General features: G+C 41.0%; 1 protein-coding gene across 1 annotated transcript; it reads right to left on the bottom strand.

The window, feature by feature from the left end:
- Positions 1–349: 349 nt before the first annotated feature.
- Positions 350–3,595, bottom strand: LOC103441414 (uncharacterized). The gene is made up of 2 exons (XM_070827050.1): positions 1,449–3,595; positions 350–626 (listed from the first exon to the last, which is right to left on the bottom strand). Exon 1 carries the CDS (start codon positions 3,249–3,251, stop codon positions 1,974–1,976), a length of 1,278 nt encoding a protein of 425 aa, XP_070683151.1. The 5' UTR covers positions 3,252–3,595; the 3' UTR covers positions 350–626; positions 1,449–1,973.
- Positions 3,596–22,463: the final 18,868 nt, after the last annotated feature.

Below are 22,463 nucleotides of genomic sequence, written 5' to 3'. Positions count from 1 at the left end.
ACCGGTTAGGGCAGGCCAAGAAAGTAAGCCCAAGAAATTGGACTTGGACCTTAGCGCGCAGCAGGCTAAAAAACGATTGGGTTGAAAAGTGATGACGTAGGAATTCTAAATTTGAGGTTCATAGATCATGGTAAATATTTTCATACGGGCTTATAAAATATCGATTCTGTATTTTATAAGAACCTAGATCGGATGGAAACATTAAAAGCCTTTGAATGTTAGTTGTAGAAGGTCCTTCTCCAAAATCCTTCAATTCCTTAGTGTAACAACAAAACCGTAATGTTTTGCCTGTTTTACTAAGGGAAAAGAAAAGAGAGGGAGAGGGTCGGTGGTGGAATGAGATTAGAAAGAGTATGCAAATTCTGTGATGTGATTTCTCACCCCATTGGACCTTTATTTATAGAGATAAGGAAGAGAGAATCCTTGCTCTCCAAGTAATACACAATACAACTAATAAACTATCTAAAAGATATCAAAGAGTCCTACATATAATCTAGTAGGATTTATAGAATCACAATCGTTATGAATTTAAGACTGCAACATCTGATTGTTGCATCTATAGAGTTCTTGAACGACCGCGACATGTAGCTGAAAAGGCCTACACACCTCGAGCAGTCTTCATAGACCTGTTTCATCATGGCAAGGAAGGTTTAAAAACAAACAAAGGAAAACTAACGAAAATGGCTTGAAAACTTTGAGTTTTAACGATAAGGACAAAATAAATAGTAAAGTGAATAGTACCAGGATTGACTTTTTGGTGTAAAAATGTGGTTTTTTGTTAAAGTGAACAGTACCGTGGGCTTTTCGTTAAAACTTCCTTAAAACAATGGAAGAGCAGAAAAAGAGGTACCCACCTACAGGATTTTCCACGTCGAACCAACTTAAGCTTGGAGGATTGTATAAAGAAAATCAAAGACCAAGAACCAAGACTGCGCAACTGTTCTGTGCACTCCGATTAACAACTTTGCGGATGGGGTTATCATGAACCCTAATTACTTCTATTTCGCTACTCTTAGTGAAGACCTGAACAAGTACTGCACAAGGCCGTGGCACAAATGGAAACCGCAATTGATAATACATTCTTTTGCAGTTTTTGTTAACTCTGTTGGTAAAGGTTGATTAAATTCTAGTGTCCTATTTGAATATTTTTATCAGTGGAAGCAAAATAAAGGTTTATCTTACTTGTTGTCGGAACGCAGTACTAGAGATAGAGTTCTTACAATTTATTTGATTTTGAAGAACAAATTTGTGAGACTAGGATCTGTTATATCTTATGAAAATCAAGCAGTGAATAAAATGGAAATGTTGCATTAAGCATCACTTTCTTGGTAGTTACACTAATCGTTATGCTTTCATCATCGACAACCTTGCTGACACTCCTAAAGATATGGGATTGCTTCTTCAAAATGAACTAGTCAAAACTAAAGACAGGGAACAGGTTAACAAACCTCCTTATTAGCCCGAGGTTCCGCAGAAATTTCTTTGCTGAACTTTGTGAAGACATCAATGCATACCACAGAATCCCTTGGCACAAGTGGAAGGAAATGTTAAAACAGTACTCTGTCAATTCTCCATGGTCTGTAGTTTTTATTGTTGTGGTTGCTGCACTTCCCGTCATCACTTCCATTCAAACAATGTGTCTAATCTCTTTATTTCTGCATTACATGTTTATATTAGCCAGATTGTAGATTGTTCATGACCAAAGATATATGATGACCATGACAATGATAATTGTGTCATCATTTCGTGATTTATAGCACTTTGACATTTGCAGATGGCCAATTTCAAATATTTAAGCACTCATCAGTCTGTTGTTATGTCCAAATCTGCTTCTCCGAAAACCAATGGCCTAAGAACTCCTAGAACTCAGCACAGTTGCTGCAACAACTTCTCTAATTCTCGCTTGTTATGGGCAGCAGTCCTAACTTCGATGCATTCTGAAATTTAAACTCACGGGCTAAGACAACCATTGCTCAAACATGAATCCCATGTACAAAAAAGGTGTTTCCTCTATATGTAAGAACTCTGCCCTCAGCCCCTACACACCATACATGGCCTTGCAGTTGTAAAGCCCCTTTCATCCCTGCTGTTTCCCATACAAACTTGAAAAGCCCAAGAGCCCTGTCTAACTGCCTCACCCCGCTCCACACCATCTCCTCCTCGTCCGAAGTCACAATCCTTGCCATGCACAAGAAGAAATCATCCCCACTACCACGGCTATAAATACCACCACGCATGTCCACTTCAATATCTCCAACACGCCCATACAGGTAATATAACAAAAGTGTGAACAAGCACTTGGATGAATGACCCAATGTCTTCGTCAACTTCTTCTGCACTAAGCTTTCTTGATGCCGGAGTTCCTTGTGTCCTATACTTCTATCAGTCAGCACATCCTTGATTTGACACAGCCCCTCTTTCATTACCTCAAGCTTTTCTACGGAAGTCAGTAACCTCCTTTCATTTTTCAACCAATCAATGAGGTCGCTGAACATGTCAAGAACATCTTCCCATTTCTGCAAACCAGAAGAGTCAATAACTTTGGCAGGCACAAGGCGTGTCCATGAAGAGGAGTCGTTTTCATATGAAATGGAGGTGGATGTGTCGGCCAAGAACTTTAGACAGCTAGAAACTATCTGTTGCCCCATTTTTATCCCTTTGCTTGGGTACCGATAGTCTAGATAATCCAACTCGGATTTCAATCCATTGAGTACCTCCTCAAGCATCCCTGTCCATATGCGATGCTGTGTGACCTGTGGGGATATTGTGACACGCACCGACTGCCTTTGTTGGGCAGAGATGTTCAGAAAGCCACCTACTACTGAGAGTGAATTCACAATCATGGGCTCCCTTTCACTAGGTGTACCGAAACACACAAACGGGTTATGGATTCTACCTCCTGACAATGCTGCCATATTATTCCTCAGCGCTTTCTGTACTAGTGGAGCTCCAATAAAGACCCTGGCAAGTGACTTGAAAGTAAGCATTCTGTTTTCAGTACGATCATCAATGATAATCGAATCATCACTGACATTGACGAGCCTTCCATCAATCAAGTCAACATTTTTTAACAACTGGGTTAATTTTGTCAACTTCGGGAATGCCTTCTGATACCACTCTGGGGGCAAAGGATCTTCACGAGACTCCTCCGACCAATGAAACAGCTTCACATTCACATGCAACGCTCCATTTCGCTTAGCCATTAGATGCTTTGCACCGTAGATAAACTTCTCTATATGTCTACAGGTCATTGTTCGCTGGAAAAAAAAAATGTACTCTCTAAATTACCCTTCAAGCCGGCACTCCGAAATTAAAGCTGCAACAGCAAGGGGACAATGACTTCATTGAGACAATAAACCAAACAGATGGCGTGCAAGTTTATTGTCTTCACAGATGACTCGAACAAGCAACCATTCGAGACGGTTTAATCGGAAATAACAAAGGTAAGGAGGATAAGATTGAAACCTTCCCTTTAATCTTGTTGTTGGTACAGAAATCGTGAGAGAAACCATGCCACTCGTGGAAAGTGGAGACTATGGAGGAGAAGAGACAACAGCTATTAAATGCCGGGAAATATAAAAGCTATGGCGTGTCTGAAAATTTGATTTAAAAACTCGACTTTATGCACGCACGGTCTTGAGCAGGAAATCTTATGTTGGATCCATAATTTCAGAAATGGGCTTTATTGGACATGAATTGTAGGCAATAACAGACCAACCCAATACAATATATAAATGTGATATGCTTTTTCTATATATATCAATAATATTCTATTCTAAGATCATCTCCAATTCATTGGATAAAGCTCAAAATATAAGCTTTAAAACCCTCCAGACCATCTCCAACTATTGGGATAAAATAAGTCATGGGGAGAAAATATATCTCTGAGCTAGACCCCCCCCCCCGGATTTAAACTTGCTTAAATTATTCTGGACCCACCAAACTGTCATGTTTCATCATTTTTTAAAACTTTATAAATACATATGTATTTGTATGATTTTTAATTACTTATCAGAATTTAAATATTTTTATATTAAAATGTTCATAAAAATAAATTAGGATAATTTACATAAATTTTATTTTCAAAAAAGTTACCCAAAAAAAAAAAGAGTTAGGCTAAAATCATTATTTAATAATCTCGGGCTAAACTTTTAAGCCATAAGGACTGGAGGAGAAAAACAGTTTATGGGTTATGGTTTAAAATTTTCTGACTTAAATTTATAAGCTTTATCCCCAAGGGTTGGAGATTGTCTAAGGAAAGGAGCAAAGAGAAGTCGAAAAAGCAACAAAAGCTAGCCAATCCCCAAAACCACATTTGTCAGAAACCAAAAGCAAAGCATCCGCAACAAAGTAAGCAAGCGTATGAATATTAAACACCATGTTGTAAAAGTTGAGGGAACACATGTTTTTGCCAATGATGAAAAGTGAGAAAAACTTAAGACTAGTAGCATTGTTGTTGTTGTATGATGTTTTTCAAATTCACTCATTTCATTTTTATAATTCTTCACGTATGTGGCTCTATATAAGGAGCATTCCATGTATGATCACAAGACATGGAAAAGAAAATAGTGAAAGCAATAATACTAATAGAGTAATGCTATGGAGACTAAATTTGCAAACTAAATGATGCGTCACTAATAGGAATAAGCACATTTATCGACGTTTAATTAATAAATCAATCATCAACTTCCATGTCCTTTAGTTTTCAAAACTTTGTCTCCAAATTTAGTCTACCTAGCATTGCCCATACCAATATCCCTTACTTCCTCTCTTAACCTGCAATCATTTTGTGTTATAGTTACAAAAATAAACAGTGTGATACATTGTACCCACTTCGCTCCTGTCTCTAGCAAAGGTTATTGTAAACATGCAAATTTCGGTGAAAATAAATATTCACCAAAGCATTAAATTTTGGTATGCAAGGGCTTACGAGGCATACAAGGGCGTATGTGACATGTACCATGTGTCTCACAAATTGTACACATGGCATGTGATTCATCAATATTGGACGAGTCATCAAGAAGGACCCGTGTTAACACTTGGCGGAAAGGAATTATTTAATTTTAATTTAATTAAATAAAAACTTAATTGATGGAGTTAAATCATGAACTGGCCCACAAATTGAGTTCTGTTTTTTTCGTCAATTAATCAAGCCCACAATCAAGGCCAATTTCATCTGTAGTCAAGGCTTGGAAAGTCTATAAATAGAAGGCTCCAAGACAAACAAAAAGGTCCAAAAAATCATTCATGCCCAGATGCTGAAGCTTTGAAACTCTGAAGCTTTCAAGCACTCAAACCCCTCAAGCACTCAAACACTCAAGAAGACTCAGAAAACCTTCCTCATTCTTCGTCAAACCCGTGAAGAACCACCAAGCACCCTTACATGTGCCAGTTCCTCCATTGCCAAGAGCCAAAACCTTGCGGCATCCATTCATCCAAGATCAAGTCATTGCAACCCTTGGATTAACAACGCTACACACCTTACATTTCGGAGATCGAATTAGAGAATCAAGTTGTAAAGAGATTGTAACCCTAAATCTGTCAATGATTATAGCAAAACCTTTTGAATGGGTTTTCGTGCTATACACCACGTTGAGAAAGACCAACTTCCCTCTAGTGTAATGGATCGCTTTCTCTTGCGCATTAATGAATGGATCGAGAAATTGCGTATGAAAGGTTTATGGTCTATCTTATGCTATCTAGTACAATCGATCAAGTCATTCAGTACAGTATCTTCGTCGGTGTAGGTCTCGGTTGTTGTAGTTGATATTGATTCTGATTAATTCGTTTCCAGTTTTCTTTCCTCTTTTGTTTGTATACAAATGTTCTTTGTACACATGTTCTCTTGTCATTTATCGCAGGATTTTCGTGTTTACAGTTATCACTCTCACTTTTGCCTATTTATAACACGTTATCAACACGACTTTCTAACTCTAACTAGTTCTCATTTCCCTTCACCGAAAAATGCTTCCTATAAGGATCTTACTATTCTTCTTCCTCATTTGCCTCACCTACTTGATGTACTCTCACCAAGAACTGCTAGCACCATGCCTTCTCCTAGTTCTCAATATAACAATTGCTTATACTTTTGATTTCTTGTTTTGTGTAGCTTCTGATTACTAACCCAGTGTTTATTTATGTTAATTTTACTATAATTTTAGATGGTGCTGTACAATCGTGCATCTTGAACTGTAGATTTAATTTTATTGCAATTTTAGGTGGTACGGTATAATCGCTCATCCTACACTGCATATTTAAATTTTCCTACTACTTAAGTGGTGCGGTATAATCTCTCATCCTACGTTTTATTCTTTCAATGAGAGTGGTGCGGTACAATCGCCTTCCTTATTAGTTTTCTTTCTTCCTAGTAGTACTACTTAATAATGATAGCAATGCTTGTGTGTTGAGTATTACTAACTACGCCCATACTACGTTATATTCTTTCAATGAGAGTGGTGCAGTACAATCGCCTTCCTCATTAGTTTTCTTTATTCCTGGTAGTAGTACTTAATACTGATAGTAGTGCTTGTGTATTAAGTATTACTAACTACCTAATAATTTTTAATTAATGTCTAAATTATGTAAATCTCGAGCCTAAAGTTTCAGGTGCTTATCATTTTGGCCTAAAGATCAAAATGAAAAATTTGTAAGAACCAGAAGTTCTAACACTACATTCCTCCAAAATACATATTATTGCAAGTTCTTACACATCTCATTTTTCTTTCAGAAAAAGAAAATGGAGAACTTGGCAAAACTTGTTTTGTTGCCCTTGATATCATTGGGAAAAACTACCTTACTTGGGTAGTGGACGCCAAGATCCATCTGAAGGAAGGAAACCTTAGAGACACCATCAAGGAGGATAACAATGCATCATTTCAAGATCGGGTGAAGGCCATGATCTTTATCCGTCACCACCTTGAAAGATTGAAGAGCAAGTACCTAACGGTTGAAGATCCATTAGTCCTCTGGAAGGCATTGAGGAATAGATACAATCACCAGAAAATGGTAATTCTCCCGAAAGCTCGTTATGAGTGAACATACTCAAGAATCCAAGATTTCAATACGGTTGCTATGTATAACTCTGCAATGTTCAGAATTAGCTCCCAAATGAAACTTTGTGGGGAGACTATCACTGAAGAAGATATGCTGGAAAAGAATTTCAGTACTTTTCAAGCCTTCAATGTGCTCTTACAACAATAGTAAGAGAGCGAGGCTTTACTGAGTACAACTAGCTGATATCGGTGCCCACAACTAGCTGATATCGGTGCTCCTTGTGGCTGGACATAACAATGAGCTCCTGATGAAAAACCATTAGTCCCGACCTACTGGATCAGCGCCATTCCCATAAGTGAATGTTGCTTTCCTCGAAACGAACACCACATTCTCACATGGTAACAATTATAGGCGAGGCTGGTAGAATGGGAAATGCAAGAATCATGGTGTCTAATTTTACAACCAGGTTCCAAGGCATAATCCAAGCCCGAGCTTCGAAAAAGTAAATTTCCATAAGAGTAAAGCTTATATGAATAATGCTCATAGAAATATTGAAGGAGTGTGCCATAAGTGTGGTGCTAATGGGCACTGGGCACATACCTGCCGTACCTAAAACATCTAGTGGACCTGTATCAACCCTCCCTCAAGGAGAAGAGTGTCGAAACCAATTTCATCGACCAGACTAAACCAATGGATACACCTAATCCAGTGTTTGACTTATCATGCTAAGTGAACATGACCCACCTAGATGTTTCAGACTTCATTGTGGAAAGAAGGAATGAAGCATATCTGTTCGATTGAATCATTTTTATATTTAATGTACTCTTGCTCTATTATATGAACTTGTAGTTTAAAGCTCGTATTTCAATTCAATAAAAGTGGCACTTCAATTTCCTTTTATTATGAATAAATTGTTTTTCACTATGATTCCTTTACTCATAAAGCATGGATAAAAACTATGGTTATTCTCAAAACAAGAGCAATGGCGGAAATATTTGTCTTATAGACAGTGCAACCACGCATAGAATACTTCGAGATAAAAAATATTTCTCAAGTTTAATGCTTACAAAAGTAAAGGTAACAACAATATCAGGCCAATTAGATGGAATTGAAGGCTCAGGAAAGTCTAGTTCATGTTACCAAATGGAACAATATTGTCCATACTAAATGTGTTGTACGTTACTCGATCTACTTAAAATTTGTTAAGTTTTAAAGACATACGTATAAATGGATACCACTTTGAAACGAAAAGTTCAGAAAATGTGGAATATCTATGCATTACCTCCAATAATACCCAGATGCGTATATTAGAGAAGTTGTGTGGCTTATTGAGTGGATTGTATTATACATACATAAAGACAATTGAAGCGTGTTTGTACCATACTTGACCAATCCCGAAATTACTGAGCACCGGTCAACGTTATACCGTCAAGGGCCCACAAGAGTTTCCCTCCAACCAGGAGGCCAATAATAGTGCGACATGTGTCGACATCAGAAGCCAATCATAGCGCGACACATGTAAACATCAGAAGCCAATCACAACACGACACGTGTCAATGTCAGAATGAAACTAGAAACTCTCTTCTATAAATAAAGATCATTCTCTCACAATATATCCTAATGTCATTTGTACTAAATCATTCACTAGTACTCACTAAAGGAGAGCTTGAACCTGTGTACTTGTGTAAACCCTTCACAATTAATGAGAACTCCTCTACTCCGTGGACGTAGCCAATCTGGGTGAACAACGTACATCTTGTGTTTGCTTCCCTGACCCTATCCATTTACATACTTATCCATACTAGTGACCGGAGCTATCTAGCGAAGGTCACAAACTTAACACTTTCTGTTGAACTAAAGTCCTCACTGATTTTGTGCATCAACATTTGGCGCCGTCTGTGGGAACGACACTTATTCCCACTCTCTTCAGCTTTGTCAACCTAGTTTCCACCATTCGTACACTCTCTTTTGACCAAGCATCTCTCTCCAACATGAGGAGCGAAGGAAACCACAACACACAGAATGACACCCCTCTTGCACCTAGTGCGAAGCAACAAAAGAAGGAAGGAAAGAGGGTTGCTCTTCAAGCTAAAGTCGATGAGCTCGAAGCTCAGAACAACAAGATAGCAATGAAGAATGAAGTCCTCCAGGAGCAGTATGAGAAGCTCTTTGAGACGCTCCACAAACTAGGCGAACATAAACATGTGAGCTCGTTACCCCTATGGACATCAATCATCACCTGGGTGCCCCCCAACACGGAGGGTCACCTTCCTTCGACATGGGTATCCCTGATGAGGAGCGAGCTAATCATCAAAACATTGATCAACATGAGACTTCTCTCAACCCAGCTGCTTTGACCCGAAGCAGGAGAAGTGGAGGAAGACACCTTTTTGCAGAAGGGTTGGAAGAATCGAAAGCTGTTTATCGTGATTGCCGAGACTTCCTAAAGCAACGTTGAGAGAATCCCCTCCACATATGCTCGAAGATCAATGACCCAAGGGTTTCTGAAAGACTCGGTCCCCTCCTACGACCCAGGCCAACTGCTAATCTAGGGAAGGAATGACAGGTCCCAGAGGAACATGAAGGTACATGGGACTCTGAGGTATTCCAACAGACTAGCCCTAGAAGTCAGTACGGTGAGTCCAAGGAAAAATCACACGCCTTTGCTCAAACTTTACTACTTCTAAGAGGTAATGGAGACTTACGAAAGAAAATACCAGTGGTACATGACACCACTCAGGACCCCCTTGTCCTACAGCTCCTTGAGGAAGTAAACAAGTTTAAGGACGAACGTCAAGCAGAGATATCTGACTAGAACCAACCCAGGCCTGGCCCTCTCACAAGGAGGATCATCGACACCCCCCTTCAAGCAAAGACAAAACAAAAGCTTGGTTTACAACTCTATACTGGAAGGGAATACCCAATTGAACACCTTATCCTCTTTGAGTCCACTATGGCATATCGGATGCACACCGACGAAGAGCGATGTCTTCTCTTCCCCTCCACCCTCTCTGGCGGAGCTCTAAACTGGTATTGCCGTCTTCCACCTGAGACAGTAGACTCATTTGAGGAACTGAGGAAACTGTTTGTCTCTCAACACATCTTCTAGACCGATCACTTGCATTCTGCAGATGACTTGTACACTATTTACCAGAAGCCGGACGAGTCACAACGAGAGTATGCTGATCGTTTCAGCCATGAGTATTCTCGCTGCGTTGAGGCAGATGACAAGACCACCCTCAAGGCCTTCACGGCAGGCCTACGTGATTGTTTCTTCAAGTACATGATCAAAGCCAACACCTGGAAGACGTACTCTAAGGTGATGGCACATGCGTACAACCATGCCTCCGCCGAGGCAAAGACATATCAAGGGAACCCCCCCCACAACCACCCCTTATCAGCAAGTAGGGAGTGGAAACCAGATCCAACCAAATGAGAAGACCTCGACCTCCAAACGGCAGCAGTGCCTCCCCCTGCCTTACTTAATACTTTGCCAAGTCAACAGACATATCAATCTCAGGGCAAAAGGAAAGATTTCCATCCTCACCAGTCTCATTTTAGTAAAAAGAGTAAGGGACACTACCTCGATAACCAAGGGTATCGCCATGATAATCCCCGACCCCAGGCAATCAACATAGCGGGTCAAGCACGTGTCAGGACAGCCCCTACCCCGAGGTATGAGTCATACACACCTTTGAACGCCATATGTGTGGCCATTTACCCCAGCATAGCACACTTGATACCGAAGCCAAAGCCGAGGCACCCGGATCACAAGCCCACTAAGAACACGGGCACGTTTTGCTGTTACCACGAGCATAATGGCCATGACGACGAGAAGTGTATCACCCTTCGTGATCATATTGAAGCTTTGGCACGTGAAGGAAAAATTGATCAATTCATTCTTCACCCTCCAAGGGATAACCGTAACCAATGCCAGGTAAATGTGATATATTCCATAAGTGGTGGCACACCCATATCTAAATCTTCCAACAGGGCTATGAAAAATAGTGAACGAGCTTTAACGTCTGGCCACCAAGTTTTTCACTTGGAAGACATCTGGGGAGGTAAGTATCAAAAGCCTAACTGGGATCCAATATGTTTCTACCCTGAGGAAGAAAGAGGTATCATTTACCCTCACAAAGACCCACTGATCGTGGAAGCTCACATAGCCAACTTTGAAGTACGACGAATCCTGGTAGACACGGGGGCTTCGGTCAATATCATGTTTGTTGAAGCTTTCAGGACACTTCATGTAGCTGAACACTTGCTCGACCGATCGATTTCCCCTCTGATAAGCTTCTCCGGTGATATCGTGCAACCTTTGGGGAGCATACACTTACCTTTCACCATTGGTACATGCCCTTACACAGCTACCATTACCACTAACTTCCTGGTGGTTGATTGCCCAACGACATACAATGTCATCTTCGAACGCACAAGCATCAATGATCTCAAGGCCATGGTATCCACACATATGTTGTTGATGAAATTTCCAACCCCCTATGGCAATGGTTACATCAGAGGAGATCAACTTAGTGCACGATTATGTTACAACACTTCGGTCAAGCAACAACACCTGCCTGTGCCCAAGGAAACCCTTTCTATACATGACCAAGTCATAAAGACCAGCCCAGACGAAGCCAACTTAGATACGGTGGTAACAGTCAACCCGACGATCCTCGAAATGATTCTTTTACCCAGCAAGCACAACCCGCTGAAGAGTTGGAAAAGGTCTCTATCTCAAAAGATTATCCAGATCGCATGGTGAAGATTGGTACCACCTTGTCACCACCCATTCGGTTGGCATTGATCTCTTTTTTGCAAGAGAACATTGAGGTCTTCGCTTGGTCATACGAGGACATGCCAGGCATCTCTCCCGATATAATCTGTCATCGCTTAAGTATTGACCCCAAGACCAAGCCAGTGAGACAGAAGCGAAGATCTTATGACGTTTAACGGTACGAGGCAATGAAGGTAGAAGTTGAAAAACTCAAAGGCTTAGGCTTCGTCCGCGAAGTCAATTATCCAACGTGGGTAGCAAATGTTGTCCTTGTTAAGAAGAATCCGACCAAGGAAAGTCTCCTGTTCCAAAAGGTCTTGTGGAGAATATGTGTCGATTACACCGACCTAAACAAAGGATGCCTGAAGGATAGCTTTCCTCTTACTCTCATAGACAGACTTATAGACTCTACGGCAGGGTGTGAACTCCTGAGCTTCATTGATGATTACTCAGGATACAACCAAATCCCCATGAACCCTCCGGACCAAGAACACACAGCCTTCACTATATTGCTATAAAGTCATGCCCTTCGACCTAAAGAATGCATGAGCGACTTATCAGAGACTAGTAAATTCAATGTTCGCCGAACAGATTGGGAAGAGCATGGAAGTTTACGTTGATGACATGTTAGTCAAGAGCAAATATGCTGACCAACACATCACCAACTTATCTGAAACTTTCACCATTCTGAAGAGGTATCGAATGAGGTTGAACCCCAATAAATGTGTCTTCGGCGTAGGCTCTGGCAAATTCTTAGGCTTCATGATAAGCCAACAAGGCATTGAGGCTAATCCCGAGAAGATCAAAGCAATCATCGACATGAAGGAACCGGTAACTTCAAAAGACATCCAGAGTCTTACTGGCAAGGTGGCAGCCTTAACAAGGTTCATCTCTAAGGTCATCGACAGATGTGCTCATTTCTTCAAAGCACTTAAGGCAAGTAAGAAGTACATTACATGGACTGATGAATGTGCTGAGGCATTCAAGAACCTCAAAGATTACATGAGTAAAGCCCATTTGCTCTCTGAACCTGAGGTTGGTGACATTCTCATTATCTATTTATCAGTATTGGCTTCAACAGTAAGTTTCGTTCTTATTCGAAATGATGGTAATGTCGAACGGCCTGTCTACTACGCTAGCAAGGCCATACAAGATGCGGAGACACGATACTCCAACATTGAGAAATTGGCTCTAGCATTGGTCATGTATGCTCGAAAACTTCGCCCTTACTTCAAAGTCCTGACACTTATGGGCGAATGATCAAATGGGCGATAGAATTGGGTGAGTTTGACATCTCCTACCAACCAAAGCCAGCTGAAAAGGGCCAAGCAGTGGCAGACTTCATCGCCAACTTCACATATCCTGTTGACATTGTTTCCACGCCTAAAGAAGTGGTTTCATTACCCTCGAAAGCTCAGAAAATAAAACCAACAACCTCAGCATGGAGTCTATATGTTGATGGCTCGTCCAACCAACAGGGTTGTGGAGCAAGACTAGTCCTTACGACCCCTGACAAAGTGGCAATGAGGTTGAATATGAAGCCCTTCTAGAAGGCTTACATTTGGCCAAACACCTTGGGGTTAAACGAATTGATATCTTCAGTGACTCCCAATTAGTGGTTAACCAGGTCACCAACAACTTTGATGTTAAGGATAGCTCAATGGCAGCATATCTGGCATAAACACAATTGTTGCTCAAGCACTTCCACTACCAGATCACCCAAATTCCTCGAGCGGTAAACAGTCATGCAGATGCTTTGGCTCGCCTCGCCTCAGCATGGAAGACAAGATTGGGAGAAAAATTCAAGTTGAATTGTTGGCAGCACCAAGCACCATGGCTGCGGAAGTGTGCAACTTACAACAAGGAGATAGTTGGATTACCCCGATTTATAGATTTAGCCTTCCAAATGACAAATCCAAGCAAAGCAGATTCTATACAAGGTTACCCGTTACTTGATCATTAATGACCAACTCTACAAGCGGGGTTTTAACCTACCATACCTAAGATGCCTTACGCCCGCATAGGCAGAAATTGTCCTTCGGGAAATACATGAAGGAGTCTGCGGAGATCATGCTGGATCTCGATCCCTAGCACACAAGGCTTTTCGCCAAAGATATTACTGGCCAACACTCCACCAAGATGCCATCAGAATATCCCGCTCATGTGATAAGTATCAACGTTACGCAACTATTCCTCACTCCCCTCCCGAGCCACTCACTCCTATGATCAGCCCTTGGCCCTTGGCCCAATGGGGACTTGATTTGATCGGCCCAATGCCTGTAGGGAAGGGCAAGGTTCGCTATGCAATCGTTGCAGTTGACTACTTCACAAAGTGGGCTGAAGTAGAACCCTTGGCAACCATTACTGAGGTAAAAATAGAAGACTTCGTATGGAAGAACATCCTTTGTAGATTCGGCATTCCTAATGCGATAGTCACTGACAACGAGCGACAGTTCGACAACAATAAGTTCAGGATGTTCTGCTCTAAGTTCAACATCAACTTATGTTTTGCCTCCCCAGCTCATCCCCAGTCTAATGGACAAGTTGAAGCCATCAACAAAAGAATCAAGCGAACTTTGAAAACCAACTTGGACAAGGCTAAAGGTTGTTGGCTAGAATTTGTACCCCAAGTTCTTTGGTCATACCGCACTTCGTATCGGACATCAATAGGAGAAACCCCATTCTCACTTGCCTTTGGTACAGAGGCAGTTGTCCCAGTTGAGCTTGAGCAAGCAACGTTCCGAGTCCAGAACTACGTGCAAAACAAAAATGACAAACAACTTACCCTCAACTTAGATCTAGTCGAGGAACACAGAAACCAGGCTCACTTGAGGAATGTCGCCTACAAGCAGCGCATCTCCAACTACTATGACTCAAGGGTCAAACCTCGTTCTTTCAAAGTGGGGGACTGGGTATTGAAGAAAATATTACTCTACGATAGAGTCCCGAGTGAAGGAACACTTAGTCCAAACTGGGATAGACCGTTTGAAGTTGTTGGTATCAGTCGCCCTGGCTCCTACAAGCTTAGAAGCTCCGATGGCAAGACCATTGGCCATCCATGGAACGCTGATCACTTGAAGTACTATTACAAGTAAACTCACATTGTACAAGTATTAAGCTTCAACCGTTCGGCATCCTATGTAACGAAGATTATTTGGCATGAATTCAATAAAAAAGTGATTTAGACAACTTGATCCTAATCCTCTTACATTCCTAGCTATGAAACACTCGGGTTCAAAGCTTCAACATGAATGCTTCCATCATGAAACAAAGTCTAAGTATATGTCAACAAGACTATACAAATAAACGAACAGCTTCACAGTATATTCGTTCAATCATACATTTCAACACATTCATACATAAGCCAACTGTGCTTTGAAAGGGTTCAACATATTTTGTGTCATTCGACACTTGCTACAATGTGCCTAGACACCTTGCCCTTATTTTCACCAACCAGGTGATGAAATGTGAAGAAGGAACTCATCTTCATGCCACCAACCAGGTGATGAAATGTACAACCCGTACTCTAATATCATTTGGTAACTTGCCACTCATGCCACCAACCAGGTGATGAAATGTACAACCCGTACTCTAATATCATTTGGCAACTTGCCACTCATGCCACCAACCAGGTGAAGAAGGAACTCATCTTCATGCCACCAACCAGGTGATGAAATGTACAACCCGTACTCTAAAATCATTTGGTAACTTGCCACTTATGCCACCAACCAGGTGATGAAATGTACAACCCGTACTCTAATATCATTTGGCAACTTGCCACTTATGCCACCAACCAGGTGAAGAAGGAACTCATCTTCATGCCACCAACCAGGTGATGAAATGTACAACCCGTACTCTAATATCATTTGGCAACTTGCCACTCATGCCACCAACCAGGTAAAGAAGGAACTCATCTTCATGCCACCAACCAGGTGATGAAATGTACAACCCGTACTCCTCCTCATGTCACCAACCAGGTGATGAAATGTACAACCCATACTCTAATATCATTTGGCAACTTGCCATTCATGCCACCGACCAGGGAAAGAAGGAACTCATCCTCGTGCCACCAACCAGGTGATGAAATGTGATGAAAGGTGATGAAGAAACTCACATTCGTACCACCAACCAAGTGATGAAAGCAACTCACCATTCATTCCACCTACCTGAAAACGAGTGGTACAACTTGTACATGTGAACTTCTAGCATTCACAAATAATAAAAAACCCTCAAGCTTGACAACTCAACTAGGGGAGCACTTATGCCCAACAATAGTTATAGTCACCAACAAAGCCTTATTGCAAGTCAACAACAACTTCAATGCATGACATACGAAGATCAAGCTAGTCAGCCCTTTTGCATCTGCTTCAAACATTTCCCCACTGTAACAATGCAAACACTACAACTCGTAGAAAGCTTCACACACTCTTAATTAAGACAGTGTGAAGCAAAATCAATTTATGGTGCCAACAAGAGCTTCATCAAATGAGGGCAACCACAATTCTCAAAAGCTTCACACACTCTTGATCAAGACAGTGTGAAGCAAAACCAATTTATGGTGCCAACAAGAGCTTCATCAAAGGAGGACAACCACAATTCTCAAAAGCTTCACACACTCTTGATCAAGACAGTGTGAAGCAAAACCAATTTATGGTGCCAACAAGAGCTTCATCAATGGAGGCCAACCACAATTCTTAAAAGCTTCACACACTCTTGATCAAGACAGTGTAAAGCAAAACCAATTTATGGTGCCAACAAGAGCTTCATTAATGAAGGGTAACTACAATTCTCAAAAGCTTCACACACTTTTGATCAAAACAATGTGAAGTAAAACCAATTTATGGTGCCAACAAAAGCTTCATCAAAGGAGTTCAACCACAATTCTCAAAAGCTTCACACTCTTAATCAAGACAGTGTGAAGCAAAACCAATTTATGGTGCCAACAAAAGCTTCATCAATTGAGGGCAACTACAATTCTCAAACCTTCGAAGCAAATTCAAGACTGTTCGAAGCAAATTCAATTTATATGGTTCATCCAAACCTTCGACTACTACAAGGTGTGGCTTGCATCAGAATCTCTTGCTCAACAATGTGGAAGCAAAATTTGTATATGTTGTCTCTACCACATTTTCAAATTTCTAGTTTCCCAAAAAAAAAAAAAAAAAAAAAGGAAAATTCAACAAAGCTTCACCAACAAAAGCTTCATCAATGGAGGACAACTACAAATTCTTAAAAGCTTGACACTATCTTGATCAAGATAATGTGAAGCAAAATCAATTCATGGTACCTAACAAAAGCTTTACCCATAAAAGCTTCACCAACAAAAGCTTCAACTCCAAAGCTTCACCAACAAAAGCTTCATCAATGGAGGACAACTACAAATTCTCAAAAGCTTCACACTATCTTGATCAAGATAGTGTGAAGCAAAATTAATTCATGGTACCCAACAAAAGCTTCAACTCCAAAGCTTGACCCACAAAAGCTTGACCCACAAAAGCTTCACCTACAAAGCTTTAACACAAAAGCTTCACTTACAAAAGCTTCACACTATCTTGATCAAGATAGTGTGAAGCAAAATCAATTCATAGTGCCCAACAAAGCTTCAACCTCAAAGCTTCACCTACAAAGCTTCAACTCCAAAGCTTCACCTACAAAGCTTCAACTCCAAAGCTTCACCTACAAAGCTTCAACTCCAAAGCTTCACTTACAAATCTTCAACTCCAAAGCTTCACCTACAAAAGCTTCAACACAAAAGCTTCACCCACAAAAGCTTCAACACAAAAGCTTCACCCACAAAAGCTTCACCCACAAAAGCTTCACCCACAAAAGCTTGACCCACAAAAGCTTGACCCACAAAAGGTTCACCCACAAAAGCTTCATCTACAAAAGCTTGACCCACAAAAGCTTGACCCACAAAAGCTTCACCCATAAAAACTTCACCTACAAAGCTTCAACACAAAATCTTCACCTACAAAAACTTCACCTACAAAGCTTCAACACAAAATCTTCACCTACAAAAACTTCACACTATCTTGATCAAGATAGTGTGAAGCAAAATCAATTCATGGTGCCCAACAAAGCTTCAACCTCAAAGCTTCACCTACAAAACTTCAACACCAAAGTTTCACCTACAAAGCTTTAAAATATATATATATTTTTCGGAAATTTAAGAATTCAAAAATTCGGAAATTCGAAAATTCAAAAATTCAAAAATTCAAAAATTCAAAAATTCAAAAATATGAAAATTCGAAAAAAAAAATCGAAAAAAAAATATTTCGAAAAAAAAAAAAATTGCCTAGGCCTTCTCTTCTTTGGGTCTAACAACTGTCATAACAAATATATATGAAGAAGGAGTTTTGGGCTACCACTTAGAAAGGAAGTGCCTCATTCATCAACTCCTTCGACCGGTGACTTAGGGGACTCCTACCATATGCTCTGCACCTTGATACTCGGAAGTCTCACGACCACTCAGTGACTTGGATTTTTCAAGTCTCCAAACGAGAAGTTTTCCTCACTCGGGAAATTAAGGGAGCACTACCTCAACCTGCATGTTTCAGTCACAAAGCTTCAACATACAAGCTTCAACAAAAGGAAAAATTCAATGAACTTAGTGAAGAAGGCCTTGGTGTATTTAACATAATACGTTGAAATGAAGCAAAACTTGTTTATTGATATCTCCGATAAGTTACAAATATGTACATATACATGAATCAAAATAAACAAACAAGAGGGAGCCTTCACAAAGGATGCTCATGAGAAGTTTCAGCAGTCGGCAGAGCCCCAGAAAGAGTAGGCACCGGAGGGTGATCATTCGGAGCCTCAGTACTGGGCAGAACCCTAGAAGGAGGAGGCACCGAAGGTTGATCATTCGAAGCTTCATTACGCGGTACAGCCCCAGAAGACGAAGGCAATAAATGCCTTTGGAACAAACCCACAAACCTCTGATGATTAAGCAAAATCTGACCATCAGATTCCTGCAGTTAGTCAAGCTTCCTCTTCATGTTTTTAACATAGTCATGTGCGAGCCTGTGCAACTGTTTATTCTCATGCCTGAGCCCTCTGATTCAACTTGGCGGGTTTGAGCAAATAGGCGTTGGGCCATATTTGACACAGAACTTGCACACTGAACACTGAGAGCCAAAGAATCCTTAACAGCCAACTCATCAGACCGTTTGGAAAGTAGTCTGTTATCTTTGAGAGTGAGAAGGTTCCTGGCTACCACTGCAGCGGTCATATCATTCTTCATCACAGAGTCCCTAACGGTAAGAGGACCAGTAGGGGATAAGAAGGATGGATGCCATATGTTGTCTTGAGAAGGCATGGCTACCTCTTCACCAAAGTTCAAGTCAAAACGACGGTCGGATGGCCCAGACATTCTCAGAAATGATGAAGGAGAAATGAGGTGCAATAAATCTCTGCAGTAAGGGGAAAATTCCTACAAGCAATAACTCTCTGAATGTATTTCTTGCACACAATTGGTGCTCTTATAAAAGAAAGGGCAACATGGCCGTTGGTTCAAAAATCGAAGAGGCACCACTCTCCGGATTCCGAAGAGGCACCATTTTCCACATGCAACATCAGCTCCTCAGGTACCACAGATAACTTTGCCAAAGATCTCTAACAAAGTTTAGACACATAAATTTTGAAGGTCCAGCTACCCTACTATTACCTACAAAGGTAAAGGAACAACACCACTGCTTGATAACTAGAAAGTCATAATGTGTGTCAACCTCCGTGCTCTGTGCCAAGGCAGACTGGCAAAAATTCCCAACCTTTACTGACATTCGAGAAAACACTCCCAACAAGATTTCTTGCTCAAAAATCGAAGAGGAACCACTCTCCGAATCTCGAGAGCCAGACTCCTAACAGGATTACTTTCTCAAAAATCGAAGAAACACTGCTCTCCGAATCTCAAGAGTCAGACTCCCAACAGGATTGCTTTCTCAAAAATCGAAGAGGCACCGTTCTCTGAATCTCGAGAGCTGGATCCCCGACAGGATTGCTTGTTCAAAAACAAAAGAGGCACCGCTCTCCGAACTTCGAGAGCCAGATTTCCTTGGATAAAGCTTGCCTGCAATCTTCACACATAACATCAGCTTTCCAGATACCACAGACCACTTTTTCAAAGCGCTTTGACAAAGTTAAAACATGTGAGGCTTGCAGCTCCCACTACATTGCTATGACCAATAAGGGTAAAGGAATATCATTATTACTTGGTCAAAAATCGAAGAGGCACCGCCCTCCGAACTTTGAGAGCCAAATTTCCTTGGATAAAACTTGTCTGCAATCTTCACACGCAACATCAGCTTTCCAGATACCACATACCACTTTTTCAAAGTGCTCTGACAAAGTTAAAACACGTGAAGCTTGCAGTTCCCACTACATTGCTACGACCAAGAAGGGTAAAGGAATAGCACTACTACTTGTTGTTAGGAAGACTCCTATATATGTCGACTTTCATCCTCCACAGCCAAGCAAACCTGCAAATAAAAAAAAATGCTCAACTTTTCTTCACATCTGAGAGGGCACTCTCAGCAGAGTCTCTCAAATTACTCAGCTTCTTTTCCTCCCGATAATACCTCTGCAAACAAGCCACACCAAAGCAAGAGTATCTCATATCATCAGGGTTAAAAGCAAGAGTATCCCATAACATGCTTTTTCCCTGTCTTTTCCTTTGGCCGTGTTCTTACCTACAAGACAATGAGAAATAGAGCAATCAGTCAGCACTTGGAATCAAGCTTCCAATCAGGAACTGACTGCTTGGAACCCCTTGCCTGATTACTTACCTGGCATTGCTCTCGAGTACTCATCTTCAACATCTTATGCTTCCAGAGAAGATACCACATCTACCTGAGGAACAGATAGGACAAGTGAAAAGGATACAAGGAAGCATGTGGAGACAAGCGTAACAGAACACGTGCCAATACATCCACTACTTTGTCAACAGCAAAAGTATCTCATATCATCAGGGTCGAACGTACTCTAGATTTGATGGACTTGTTTTGACCCTCAAATTCTTGAGTCGGCCGTATACTCTGGAAGAAACCAGAAAACCCTCCAGCCCAGTTCAAGAATAAGCCTGTGGAAAGTTACTTCTTCAAAAGCAAAAGTATCTAATATCATCTCTTATCCATTTGCTCCTCCTTATCCTTGTTACTGTTTACAACACAAGGAGAAGGAGAACAATCAACCGGAAGCCGAAGTTGAACCTCCAATCCAGGTTGCTTGCTTGGAAGTCTAATTGCTTACCTTGTCTGTTACCTCCTTTAGCAAATCTCCTAGCTCGACGACTTGGGGAACTCCTACTATAGGGTTTGTATCGCACTTGACCAAGCCCGAAACTATAAGTAAAGCTTCAAGTGAAATTGATACATTACCTTATGCATCTTCATCGGTTAAAAATACCACCCCTGGATAGAGGAAAAGTACTTCCAGATAAGATGCCACATCTACATATGAGACTGATAAGGCAAGTGAAAATGATACCACACTTCAGTACTTAGAAGTTTTGTGATTACTCAATGGCTTGGATCTTGCAAGTCCTAAACCGAGGAGCTTCCCTCACTCGGGAACTTAGGGAGCACTATTTGTACCATACTTGACCAATCCCGAAACTACTGAGCACCGGTCAACGTTATACCGTCAAGGACCCAGAAGAGTTTCCCTCCAACCAAGAGGCCAATCACAGCCCAACATGTGTCGACATCAGAAACCAATCATAGCACGACACATGTCAACATCAGAAGCCAATCACAACACGACACGTGTCAATGTCAGAATGAAACTAGAAACTCTCTTCTATAAATAGAGATCATTCTCTCACAATATTTCCTAATGTCATTTGTACTAAATCATTCACTAGTACTCACTAAAGGAGAGCTTGAACCTATGTACTTGTGTAAACCCTTCACAATTAATGAGAACTCCTCTACTCCGTAGACGTAGCCAATCTGGGTGAACCACGTACATCTTGTGTTTGCTTCCCTGACCCTATCCATTTACGTACTTATCCACACTAGTGACCGGAGCAATCTAGCGAAGGTCACAAAGTTAACACTTTCTGTTGAACCAAAGTCCTCACTGATTTTGTGCATCAACAAAGCGCATACTATCATAAACCAGAAGTTCATTGATCCTAAATTTTACATGCTTTGACATGACCGTATGGGTCATCCAAGATCGACCATGATGCGTAGAATCATTGCTAACTCTAATGGACATCCATTATTGAGCAAACACATTGTTATATCAAATGATAACCCTTGCAAGGTTTGTTCTCAAGGGAAGTTGGTAATTAGACCATCACAATTAAAGATTGAGACTGAATCCCCATCATTTTTGCAAAGAATTCAAAGGTATATTTATGGGCCTATTCAACCCCCCTGTGGACCATTTCGATATTTTATGGTTTTGTTAATGCACCTACCCAATGGTCACATGTTTGCCTCTTGTCTACTCGAAATGTAGCTTTTGCGGGACTTCTTGCTCAGATAATTAAATTACAAGCACAATTCCTAGTTACCCTATCAAGTCAATCCGATTTGATAGCGCTGGTGAATTATGTCTCAAACTTTTGATGATTACTACAAAACACTAGGCATTGATGTTGAACACCCTGTTCCTTATGTCCATACTCAAAATGGTTTAGTAGAAGCATTTGTCAAGTGGCTTCAATTAATAGCTCACGCTC

Source organism: Malus domestica, chromosome 08 (assembly GCF_042453785.1).
Source record: "Malus domestica chromosome 08, GDT2T_hap1".
In the NCBI taxonomy this organism is placed as follows: Eukaryota; Viridiplantae; Streptophyta; class Magnoliopsida; order Rosales; family Rosaceae; genus Malus; species Malus domestica.
This window is presented reverse-complemented; position numbering and strand designations above follow the sequence as displayed.